This window comes from Chaetodon trifascialis, chromosome 8 (assembly GCF_039877785.1).
Source record: "Chaetodon trifascialis isolate fChaTrf1 chromosome 8, fChaTrf1.hap1, whole genome shotgun sequence".
In the NCBI taxonomy this organism is placed as follows: Eukaryota; Metazoa; Chordata; class Actinopteri; order Chaetodontiformes; family Chaetodontidae; genus Chaetodon; species Chaetodon trifascialis.
In genome coordinates, this window is record NC_092063.1 from 17,906,754 (window position 1) to 17,917,500 (window position 10,747).

Genomic DNA, 10,747 nt, shown 5'->3' on the forward strand with positions numbered 1-10,747 from the left:
CTGCAGTTGGTGGAGCTGTGTAACCTGTTTTGAATCTAAAATCTGAATCTGTAAAGTAACGAGTAGCTGTCAAATACACATAACACAGTTCAATATTTCCCTCTGAAATTCAGATCAAAATGAAAATGTTTTGGTAACCCAAACAGCTTTTACAGCTTTTCAGTGGCATTTATAGACAGAAATGAAGTGTTCACAGGTTTAGTAGCATCCTGTTTTGTCCCTTTTCTGCTGTCCCTCTCTACAATGGCCACAGTATGTGAAACAAAGCAAAGGCCACCCGAACAGGCGTTGTGACTGTGCAGTGTTGAGGATTCATCGCAGTAAACATATCCACCAGGACTTGATTGGGGAGTGTGTATAAAGGGATTGTCCGGCCGACACCAGCTAATACAGATATAATTGACTCTCCTTCTGCATTCTGCACATGGATTTGGACAAGTGCACAGGCTCATTGTATAACAACAAATTAAGCAGGCGGCAGTCAAAAGGAGCTGCTGAGCATTCCCCAGATCTGGACAACAGACGACTGAACTCTGCTAAATCTGCAAACACAGCTTCTCCCTCCTTTTGGACCCTTTCATCTCCCCCCACAGCTCCTCCTGCAGACCGTTACCTCATAAAACTAAGTCAAAAAGCAAGTACTTTTGGCTCTCTTCTGGTGAATGCTGATCATCCCTTAAAAGCAGCAGTGGCTTCTTTTCTCGACATTCCTCGGGCGAGGGATGTCGGCATCAGCTTTAATGATGCTCTAATGGCATAGTCACTCCAAAAGTTTCTTTCAGTTGAAGGGGAATTCCTGCTCTCTTTGTTGTCTGAGCCTGAGATCTTTGAAATGCAAGAATGAGGAGGGTGAATTATTAGCGGTTTGAAATATCAAGATGTGTCAGACATGGTCTGACTTCAGATCAGGTTCAACAGGTGCTGCTCCACCTATATAGAATTATTAAACCAAAATCCCATTAACTCCACTGCTGCAGAGAGCAGTTGTGTAATCTGTGTGGAGCTCTGTAGAATTAGATCTGCATCATTTGGGCCGCCGATCCAAAAGCAAATAAAGGCAATGTGAGCCCAAGCACACACAGCTGGCCCTTAAGACTCAGGATCCTGGGTAAACAAGTGTCCAGCATGCCTCGGCACAGCTCACCCATGGGGGGACATGAGCCACAGAACAATGACTGATACTCCACTAGAGACTGGACTGAAGCAGGGCTTAGCAAAATTTTATTACATTTGGCCCATTTCAATAGACTGCTGACCAAAAGAGGATCACAGACTTTGTCATGATCAGTTTTAAGATTACTATGACATCTACGCCTCCTTAGACTTTGTAATGCTCCTATTGTTGCAGTACACCCACTGATTTAACATGGAAATCTGCTGTTCACTCACACATTTGAGTCACGTTTGCAGATTTATGAAGGCAACTGTTGCATTGTCTTTTGAGAAGTATAACTAGTGACTTCAAATGTTACTCTTTCCTTATTATTTAATAGCCATATCATTGTTTTTGCATGATGGAGCTCATTAGCTGCAAATCACACAAAGATCACATTACTGCTGCTGGTTTTATTTGAAGTCAGCCTGCAGAGACTTGGCCAGAGTTGGTTAATACCTCACAGTAAACATCATGTCTGCTTTTACTTTTTTGACATGATTAAAATGTGGTAACATAGATGATCTGAAAGGTCTTGACTGCACTGGATACATACTTTATAAAACTTGTACAAAATAACTTCCATTTAAAATGACATGCAACACTGCAGCAGTCTGTGCATGTGTGTAATGCAGATTTATGACGCTATGTGTGTAAACATTCACAGAAATTGTACAGGCAAAAAATACAGATCCTACTGTGCATGTAAAGGGTTTATTTTTATGCATGCTTGCCATAAATGCACACACACACACACACACACACACACACACACACACACACACACACACACACACACACACACACACACACACAACAAAATAGCTCATGCACTTTCCTTCATTTTACTGTTTCTAACTAGTTTTCTATGTTCATTTGCACACCAATGTGCCACCTTGTGGTCATCTCAATACAAGAAGCATAAAAGAAACAGGCTCCATCTCTTCTTCTTATGCCTTGCTTATATGACACAGAAAACAATAAGAAAATGTGGAAAGTCACAGGATTTTTTGGAAACTGTGAGGACATTAAGTGATGTCAATAAGGAAATTGTTTTCAGAGCACAGACAAAAGAATCATTACATCCCATGTCAAACATACGTAAACGTTGGTTGCGTCACAGTTGATGTTTGCATCGTATTAGACGTATAGGCCTCACTAAAATCACTTCATAAAAGCTTACACTTTGAATGCATGTGTTGATTTTCTTAGTTAAATGCCCCTAACAGCCATGATACGCAGTTGGTTAACTCCTACTGTCCCGTCGCTAGATGGTGCTGTTCTCCTTTAAACACTGTCACACCTCACGAGAAACAGGCGCCGGAGCAGAGGACGTGTCGACAGTCAAATGTCAGGAGAAATATCTTCCAGTGTTTTGATGGTTATACATGCATCAAACACGTTTTTGTCTTCAATATATAACCCGTGTGACGCGCTGACACAATAAGATCATTGTTATTGGTATTCAATACTGACATTGCTTGGAGACTGTTTTATTATTGTGTTATACTTTATTTTCATTTGCAGAGATATTGCTGCGATTTTCCTGAGCAAAAAATAAATAAATAAATAAATAATGCATTTATGTATTTAGTTAGAGAATACTGCCTCCTCTTTTTCGTAGAAAAGTGAGACCCTGCACCCAAATGTATTCCTAATGCAGCCTAAATGCCAGCCAACATCATGGTTTAGGCTCACGTGAACATATTCAAACAAATTCTATTGTATTTTGTTCTATCTAAATTCAGTGTTTCCTGGTTCTCAAGCTAATATTTTACGCTCTTGGTCTCCAGGCTATAATCTGCAAGTTTTGGCACGTGCTCGGTGCAGACCGGAGAAGACTTTGCGGGAATGGCACGCGGACAGATGTGGGCCCCTCCTCCTCCTCTTCCCCTTTGAGCAGCTCCCGCGCCGGGATGATTGACACAGAGCTGTTCACACAGCCAATCAGAGTGCGCCCTGCTTTATTTGCATAAAGTGGCCACATGCCATTGGCTTGGTGCGTGCTACTGCAAACCGCCTCGCGTGCCATTACAGATGTCTTCTCCTTGGAGGCGAAAGAGGAGTCTTAAAAATGGGCGAAATGTCTATTTGTTTTCATGCAAAGCAAAGATACTGTGTATACTTTTTATAAATAAACAGTGTTGCTATTAGTCGCAGCAGGCATTTTCAACTGTGGGCATACAAGTGTGGAGAGGAAAATATGTAAATATTCTGGGTTATCACACACACACACGACCGAACAGTCATGAGACCATTTCTCTTATCAGACATTTGAATCCAGTTGCAGGTAAAAAAAACAAAAACAAAAAACAATATAGCAATCATTTGCTTTAATAAATACAATTTCTGTATTTGGTAAACAACACCCGCTGTAAATGTAGGCTTCTGGCTGCTCTATAAAAGACTTTGCTAATACAGACTCTACATTCTTCCCGTACACACGCACACACACGAAGCAGTAAAGCATTTTTGACGAGCACGGAGCAAAGTTGGAAGCAAACATCCAGCGCATTCCCCTCCCTTATCACTTCACAGCCCGGCCCGGCCGCTGCTGCTCGCTCCGCTTTGTTGTTTGTCCCTGCAGGGCTGATTGAGCAGCGCGTGACTGACGGCCCGCGGGGGTGTTGTCCAATCAGCGGTCTGCCCCGCGCCCAATGGGTGAGTCCTCGCTGCTATTGGCTGAGGCGAGTGTGGGAAAGAATGCAGAGAGGGTTTCACACGAACTGGGAGCACGCGAGCCGTCTATAAGTACGGCCGCGGCGTGTGTCGGCGGCAGCAGCGCAGAGTCGGCCCGCACGGTGCAGCGCACGCCCCTGTCCTCAGATGACAGCTCAGTGAAAACACGACGCACATTGATCGGTGGGACTGTCAGGCATCTCTTATATGCTCTGCAGTGGCACAACGTGAATTTCTGAAACCTTTCCACAGCGTTTCGACCTTATTATTTTTTGCCGCGCAGCCAAAGAGGATTTACTTATTTACGCTTTTGCCTGGTTTGATCAACAATGCCAGCTGACACTATGGAAAAGCAGACGGCATCTCCTATTGCCGGCGCCCCTGCAAACGGATCGCATACACCGGACAAACCGAAGAATGCCAGCGAGCATAGAAAAGTAAGGATTTTTATTTTCAGAGGCAAAATACGCGCGTCCTCCAGTGATAGCGTTTCATAAGACTTTGTAAAGAGTTTATAATGCTGTTAACAAGTTTGTTTTGATGATGCGACAAGACATGCAGTGTGCGAGTTGACGTGCGATTGGTGAGCAAGAAACTTATGAAGAATTGTTTATTCTTTACAGTCATCCAAACCGATCATGGAAAAACGCCGGAGAGCGAGAATAAACGAAAGCCTCGGGCAGCTCAAGACTCTCATCCTGGACGCACTTAAAAAAGATGTAAGTTGATGTCTATACTCTTCTTATAAGTTCATGGATAGTTTGGTTTGCCTCGAATATAGACTCATCTTTCTAATGCCATGTCCTACAGAGTTCCAGACACTCGAAGTTGGAGAAAGCAGATATCCTGGAGATGACAGTGAAGCACTTGAGGAACCTGCAGCGCGTACAGATGAGCGGTAAGTTCATTTGACTGTACGCCTACATCAAAAACATTGTGAAATCACTTGGAAATTGTTGAAAGAGCCGCGTATGCCTCACTAATGCCCGTCATCTTCCTTTTCCCCAGCAGCGCTCTCAGCAGACACCGCCGTCCTGAGCAAATACAGAGCCGGATTCAACGAGTGCATGAACGAGGTCACCCGCTTCTTGTCCACTTCAGAGGGGGTGAACACGGAGGTGAGGTCGAGACTCCTCAACCACCTGTCCAGCTGCATGGGCCAGATGATGTCCATGAACTACCCGCAGCAGGCCGCGTCCCAGCAGGCGCATCTGGCTCAGCCCCTCCATGTCCAGCTCCCATCCACTCTACCCATCAGCGGTGCAGCGATGAGCTCCAAACTCAGCCCTGCCGAGGCCGTCTCCCCCAAGGTCTTCGGTGGGTTCCAGCTGGTTCCAGCAACCGACGGACAGTTCGCTTTTTTGATCCCTAACCCGGCCTTCGCCTCCGCCACAGCCCCTGTCATCCCCCTTTACGCAAACGCAGGAGTGCCTGTTGCGCTCAACGCCAGCCCGGTGCATGGCAGCTCGGCACCGACTGCAGCATCTCCGGTGCACGGCATGACGTCCTTCTCCGGGGTATCTCAAGCGGTCAGCCCGGTGGGGGTCAGCACCGGCTCGGAGAGCAGCGAGCCTGTGTGGCGGCCTTGGTAGCGCAAAGGACACGAGACTCATGAGAAACCAGTTTGCATTACTTTTCCAGTTTAGACACTTAACTGCCCGCACACACACAAGAGTTGCGGGGGTTAAACTTGGAACTTTTCCGCCACGGGACGGTAACTCTAACCACTTAATACCCCCAGTAGGCCTAGCTATCACTGTTTCGTTTTATGGAACGTGGGTTGCCTTAAATGGCACATGATTTTTATAATTTATCGCCTTACTCCAACATTTGGAGGTCGCTGATAAATACTGTACATGCAGATGGAAGATTTATAGGATTTTTTTGCTATGAAGTACTTTTTATGAAAAGGTTTAGTTTCGTACAGAGTTGTTATTGATTGTTATACCAAAGCTGTGTTTTATAGTCTGTTGTTTTGTGTTGAAAAGAAAAACTTAAGTTGGGTGACGGCCCATTGTTTGAATAAACGACATTTCAGAAATTCAGTTTCATGTGTAATGCCTCTTTCTATCATGTGCATATTTTTATTTTATTTTTTTTACTTTAAGGGTAAAAATGCCCATTTGTAGTTTCTGAGGTCGTGCGTAAAAGTCACATTTCATGCGTAAAAGTCACATTGAGGAATATAACTTTTAAACATAGTCACAGCGGTTACAGATGAGGCCGAAACGAAGCTAAAAACTATCGATTATGTCCTCCATATAACTTCTTTATCAGTTTACTAAGTTTTAAGTGGCCACTGTGTCACTAGTTTGGCGGGAGTTCTTTACATCTGGCTCGCTGGAGAATGGTCCGGGGGACAATGGGGGTGTATTTTTCTATTGCTATAAAGGCAATTAAAAGTTTGAAAAGGGTCTCATCCTGTATGCAGCGGGAGCTTTAAGAAGTCTTAAACCCTATTCATGAGCCTGGGAAATGCGCTCAGGGGTTAATGTCACTAACAGATTGCCTCAGTGAAAGAAGAATATGGAAGGATCCTCGCTTCCTTTTGTATATCAATAGTTCAATTCCACTCCCAGTGGGCCCACACCTCGATAAAGGAGAAAACGAGGGAACTTGATTATACTTTTGTTTGATGGTGGGGAAAACCTGAAGGAAGAAGCTGTAGATAGATAAACCCACAACATCTGATTACCCCCCAAAATCACTCATAAACACTCACTATTTGAAACGTCGTTTTATTTGTATACAGTCTGTGGCCTAAATCTGGTCAGATGCTCTTTCCTCGTAACTTCACGGACTTTTCTGTGTCTCGATCTCCTCCCCCTGTCTCTGTTTATCCCTGGGTGTAAACTAATCTTTCTCCGGTGAGTGGGGTCCGGAACTGAGGGCCGTGTCGCTGTGTCGGGCGGCGTGGCGCTAGCCGTGTGTCAGCCACTTGCAGTAAACGGGCCCCTTTACTTGGGATTAGGTTACAGCCTGATGACCGCCGGTCAAAACCCCTCAACATTTAATACTCCACCGGCGCGCCGTGGGTGCGCATGGCTGGCACAGGCCACTCGGTTTAAAAGTGTCTCTCAGTTCTGATCACTACCAGCATAAGATAAACAGCCCTAGTTCTTTCTGCTGTTCAAAATATTTACCTTGCAAACTTTAAGTTATGCGTACATCTAGTGCGTAAATATACCCGAAGGGCAAAACTGTCCATGTTTGGAAGTCTCATATTCAATGTAGATTCCCTCCTTTGATTATGAACAGTGGAAGGCTGATTCTAATGATCTGGGGGATTTTGAGAGATCTATGTATGCGCACCTTGAAGCGAGGAAATGAATATGGCAACATGCCATAAAAAGATCACGTGAGAAAAGAAAGATTTTGAAACAAATTTATTTATTGAATTATGGACATTTGGGAATGAGTGGAAACTACCGACGTATCTGCAGGCTTTGAACAAAACGAACAGGTAACCTACAACTGTTGAAAAAAAACGTCGTTTTTACAGACACGTGGCTTCCGTGATCGCTGTCACTGCGCTGATAATCTGTGCATCTGTTATCATCTTCCTTTAGTCCAACAGTTGGACTGTCTTGTTAAATCGTGTAGTTGCAGTCTCACTTTCACTCTGGTGTGTGCCGATGCCCTGCAGATGACACCGTCCGTAAATGGCATAATGAAACCCCCCTGTCTCTGATGTTGAAGCAGCTTCCTTCTGCGAGGAGGCATACTGAAACACCAGTTGGCAGCGTGTGTGGGTCCTGCGGTTGTTCTTACTGCCTTCGTGTCTCAGTTAATAGTTCAGAGATGCCTTTGTGGAGCTGAGGTCGTGAGAACCGAGCGAACTAGTCTGCCTGCGGTCGGGCACTGCGCCAGTCAGTAAATCCCCGCTGGCAGGCCGGGTCGTGCAGCAGCTCCGCGGAGGTGAGGAGGCGAACACACACACACACGCGTGGCCGCCAAGAGGCGAGCCTGTTCCGGCGTAAATACGAGGGATCGTGTGGGGACTCGGGTCCAGCGGTGTACACTCCCAGGAGAAGTTGACTGAGTCCATCCTATTTTTATATGACAACATGTTGCTGTGTCTGCTCTGTGGTCATGAGCATGTTGGGAAATATGAAGGAACATAAAGAGATCCTGTGTTCATACAGTTTGCCGTGAAGAAAGCAGGGCACAAAGCAACAGCGTGGCGTTGAGAAGAAAAGCCATTCAAGAAAAGTTCTGAAGGAGAGATGGTCTTCATTGTAAGATACGTGTAATGACGCACACCGCTGGAAATAATGTGAACATAAATGCACGGATGTAGGTATAAATATAGCTAAGAATAGTGTATGTCCAGATGTGGCCACAATACTGCATTAAACCACAATAAACAGTATTTAGGACGTTGGATCAGACTATCTATAAATCTTAACTATATCTTATTTCTAAATAAAACGAAACAGGCGGGAATCCTTATCTGGGGGTGAAAAGGATTCTTCCAGAGGGCTGGATGTCCCTCAGGGATCTGCACCATCACGTCCCCTGGGAGAAGTCGCTATTGAAGGGGGTAGGGGTCGTCAGAGGAGCCACAAATTATCATTCTCATTAGAATGAATGGAGGAACGCGCGCACAACGTTGCCGCCAAATCATTAACATCTCTTTTCCCTCCAAATACACAATTGCCATTGTTGCTTTAGGTCTTGTTTAGCTAGCACTTAATGCTTTTGGTATGCATGTTCTACTGCAGCCAGGTACAGTGAATCCTGCCTTTTTCTGCAACACTCCAGGGACGCAAGCAGAGACTCCCTTTGTCTCTCCTCCTTACTCATTCTAAGTACCAATGAGGGCATCAACTAAGATCATAAAATGAATAAATGAGAACACATAGATACACACACGTTGCTGTCTTTTTGCTGCCTTTCCTCCATTTTAACTGAAGTGAAAAAAGGAAGTCATCCACAGACACAAGTTATTCAAAACTCTTGTCTCACTTGCCTTAGTAGGTTCATTGCTTTTTAAAAAAAGAATCCTGGAAATCATAGTTGCGATTTTGGCATTAGAAAGTGTTTCCTGGATTAGCCTTAAGCCTTGTTCATTTTTAAACATGTGCCGGGAACCATGTGCCATGAAATGAAACCAGTCAGCTGATTGCGTTGGTTCCTCACTGGTTGAAGGCTTGAAACCGACACTGCATCCTCATTTTACAGTTTACTTAGGAGATATCCATCTTAGTAAATATATGATTATTCTCAATATTTCATAGCGGCTCACCACAAGCACAAAGAGCCTTTTTGCTTGGAGCGCAGACAGTTGTCCTCTATAGGAAATTTGGCCACCCTGTTGGGCCTGGGATAGTTTGAGAGCCTGACTGGTCTGACTTTCACATGGATGGCAGGCTATATTTGCTCCTCAATTTGAAGATGCTGCAGCTAAGAGGACAGAAGGAAATGTTCTGCATGCTTTGGCCACAGGTTCTGGTCAGGGAAAGGCGGGGCTGGAGCAGGAATCATGCCTGAAGTGCTTCTGTGTGTGTGTGTGTGTGTGTGTGTGTGTGGCTACACTCCTCCTTGCACCTGTTTTCTGCAGAATCAGAGGGGGTGATAGAGAGAGGCGGATAAGGATGAGGAGACAGGCAGGCTGAGAGGGGTGTGGACATGATAAAAAGAAGGTGTTGAAACTCAGGAAAGATTCTCTGAAGTGTGTGATTCAGTGCGTGCAGGTGTTTGTTTTGAAGGGCGTTAGGGCAAATGATGAAAGCACCAACACTGGAAAGTTGGCAGATTATTAACTTCTTTTTTCAGTGTCACTTCACATTTGACTACTTGACACCTCATTAGCAGGTGTGCACTTCTAATGTTTTAGCCAAACTCGCCTTCCTCGCACTGCCTGCTCTGTTTTGGCTCCCTCCAAGCGCCCATCCCGTCTTGTTATTTATAGCAAGGGACCACTTATCCCTGGGACTGGGTGTGAGGAGGTGGGTGTGCGCAGACGGAAGAGGTGAGGCAGGGTGGGCAGACGCAATATGGGACGCGTCAAGTCTGATCAAATATCACAGGATCCTGGTGCCGCGTGGGCTCTGTTGATCCTCACTACTTGTCTACAGGACGTATTTCTGTGGCCAGGTTTGGCTTTTCAGCAGCTTCTCCAGTTTCAGGGCAGGAGGCCTGTGGCTTATAGCCTTTGCAACTGGTGCAGATTCCACAAGAGAAAGTAAAGGGTCCTCTTGACAAGGCTAAAGGTCATCCTGCAGACTCCTAGGTGGCCTTGAAGGAGCCGCATGTAGACACACTTTATTTATGTATTTATCTACTGAGAGGTTGTCCCTGTATTTCTCCTATAGCTTTGGCAGCTGTTGCTCCATTTTAGCACAGGTTCAGAGTTCAGCAGCTGTAGTCTCAGAGGAAAGTACTTAGCTAGTCGAGACCTAATGCTGGAAATTATAACAGCTTAGAGATGTAATGATGTTGTGGCCGCTGAGTTAAAAGAGCAATAAAACCATTTCCCAATGAACAGCAGAGATAAACACGGTTCTTAATCTGTTTTAAGTAACACAGTAAGTAACAGGTGAGGGCAAATTTTGTGATCTGCGTTTTTGGGCAACAAAAATATGCCCCATTGTTAACATTGGCGATAAGGTGATTAATTAAGCTGGGACTGTATTTCAAACCTAATCAATTAGTGTTGTAAGTAAATTCTACATGATATGGCATACATCTATTTAATCAATAAACATTCTGCTTATTTGTGGATTAAGCAACTCATTAAGTGCAAAATACAATGAAGGATAATGTCATGATTAATTAATAATGTCATGTAATTAATATGTCACAAGATTGATCATGAAGCACTGTGTTCATTGCGGTGGCTAATATTATTGCTGAATGTCAATATGCAATAAACATTTAAAACAATTATAGTACATAACTTAATATCACCAC

General features: G+C 44.6%; 1 protein-coding gene across 2 annotated transcripts; it reads left to right on the forward strand.

The window, feature by feature from the left end:
* Positions 1–3,930: 3,930 nt before the first annotated feature.
* her9 (hairy-related 9) lies at positions 3,931–5,876 on the forward strand. 2 transcript variants are annotated; one of them, XM_070968454.1, is made up of 4 exons: positions 3,931–4,269; positions 4,456–4,551; positions 4,643–4,730; positions 4,844–5,876. In XM_070968454.1, the coding sequence occupies exons 1-4, from the start codon at positions 4,162–4,164 to the stop codon at positions 5,422–5,424; spliced, it is 873 nt and encodes a 290-aa protein (XP_070824555.1). In that variant the 5' UTR covers positions 3,931–4,161; the 3' UTR covers positions 5,425–5,876. The 2 variants fall into 2 exon arrangements, with proteins under 2 accessions (XP_070824555.1, XP_070824554.1); XM_070968453.1 differs by having other exon boundaries at positions 4,841–5,604.
* Positions 5,877–10,747: the final 4,871 nt, after the last annotated feature.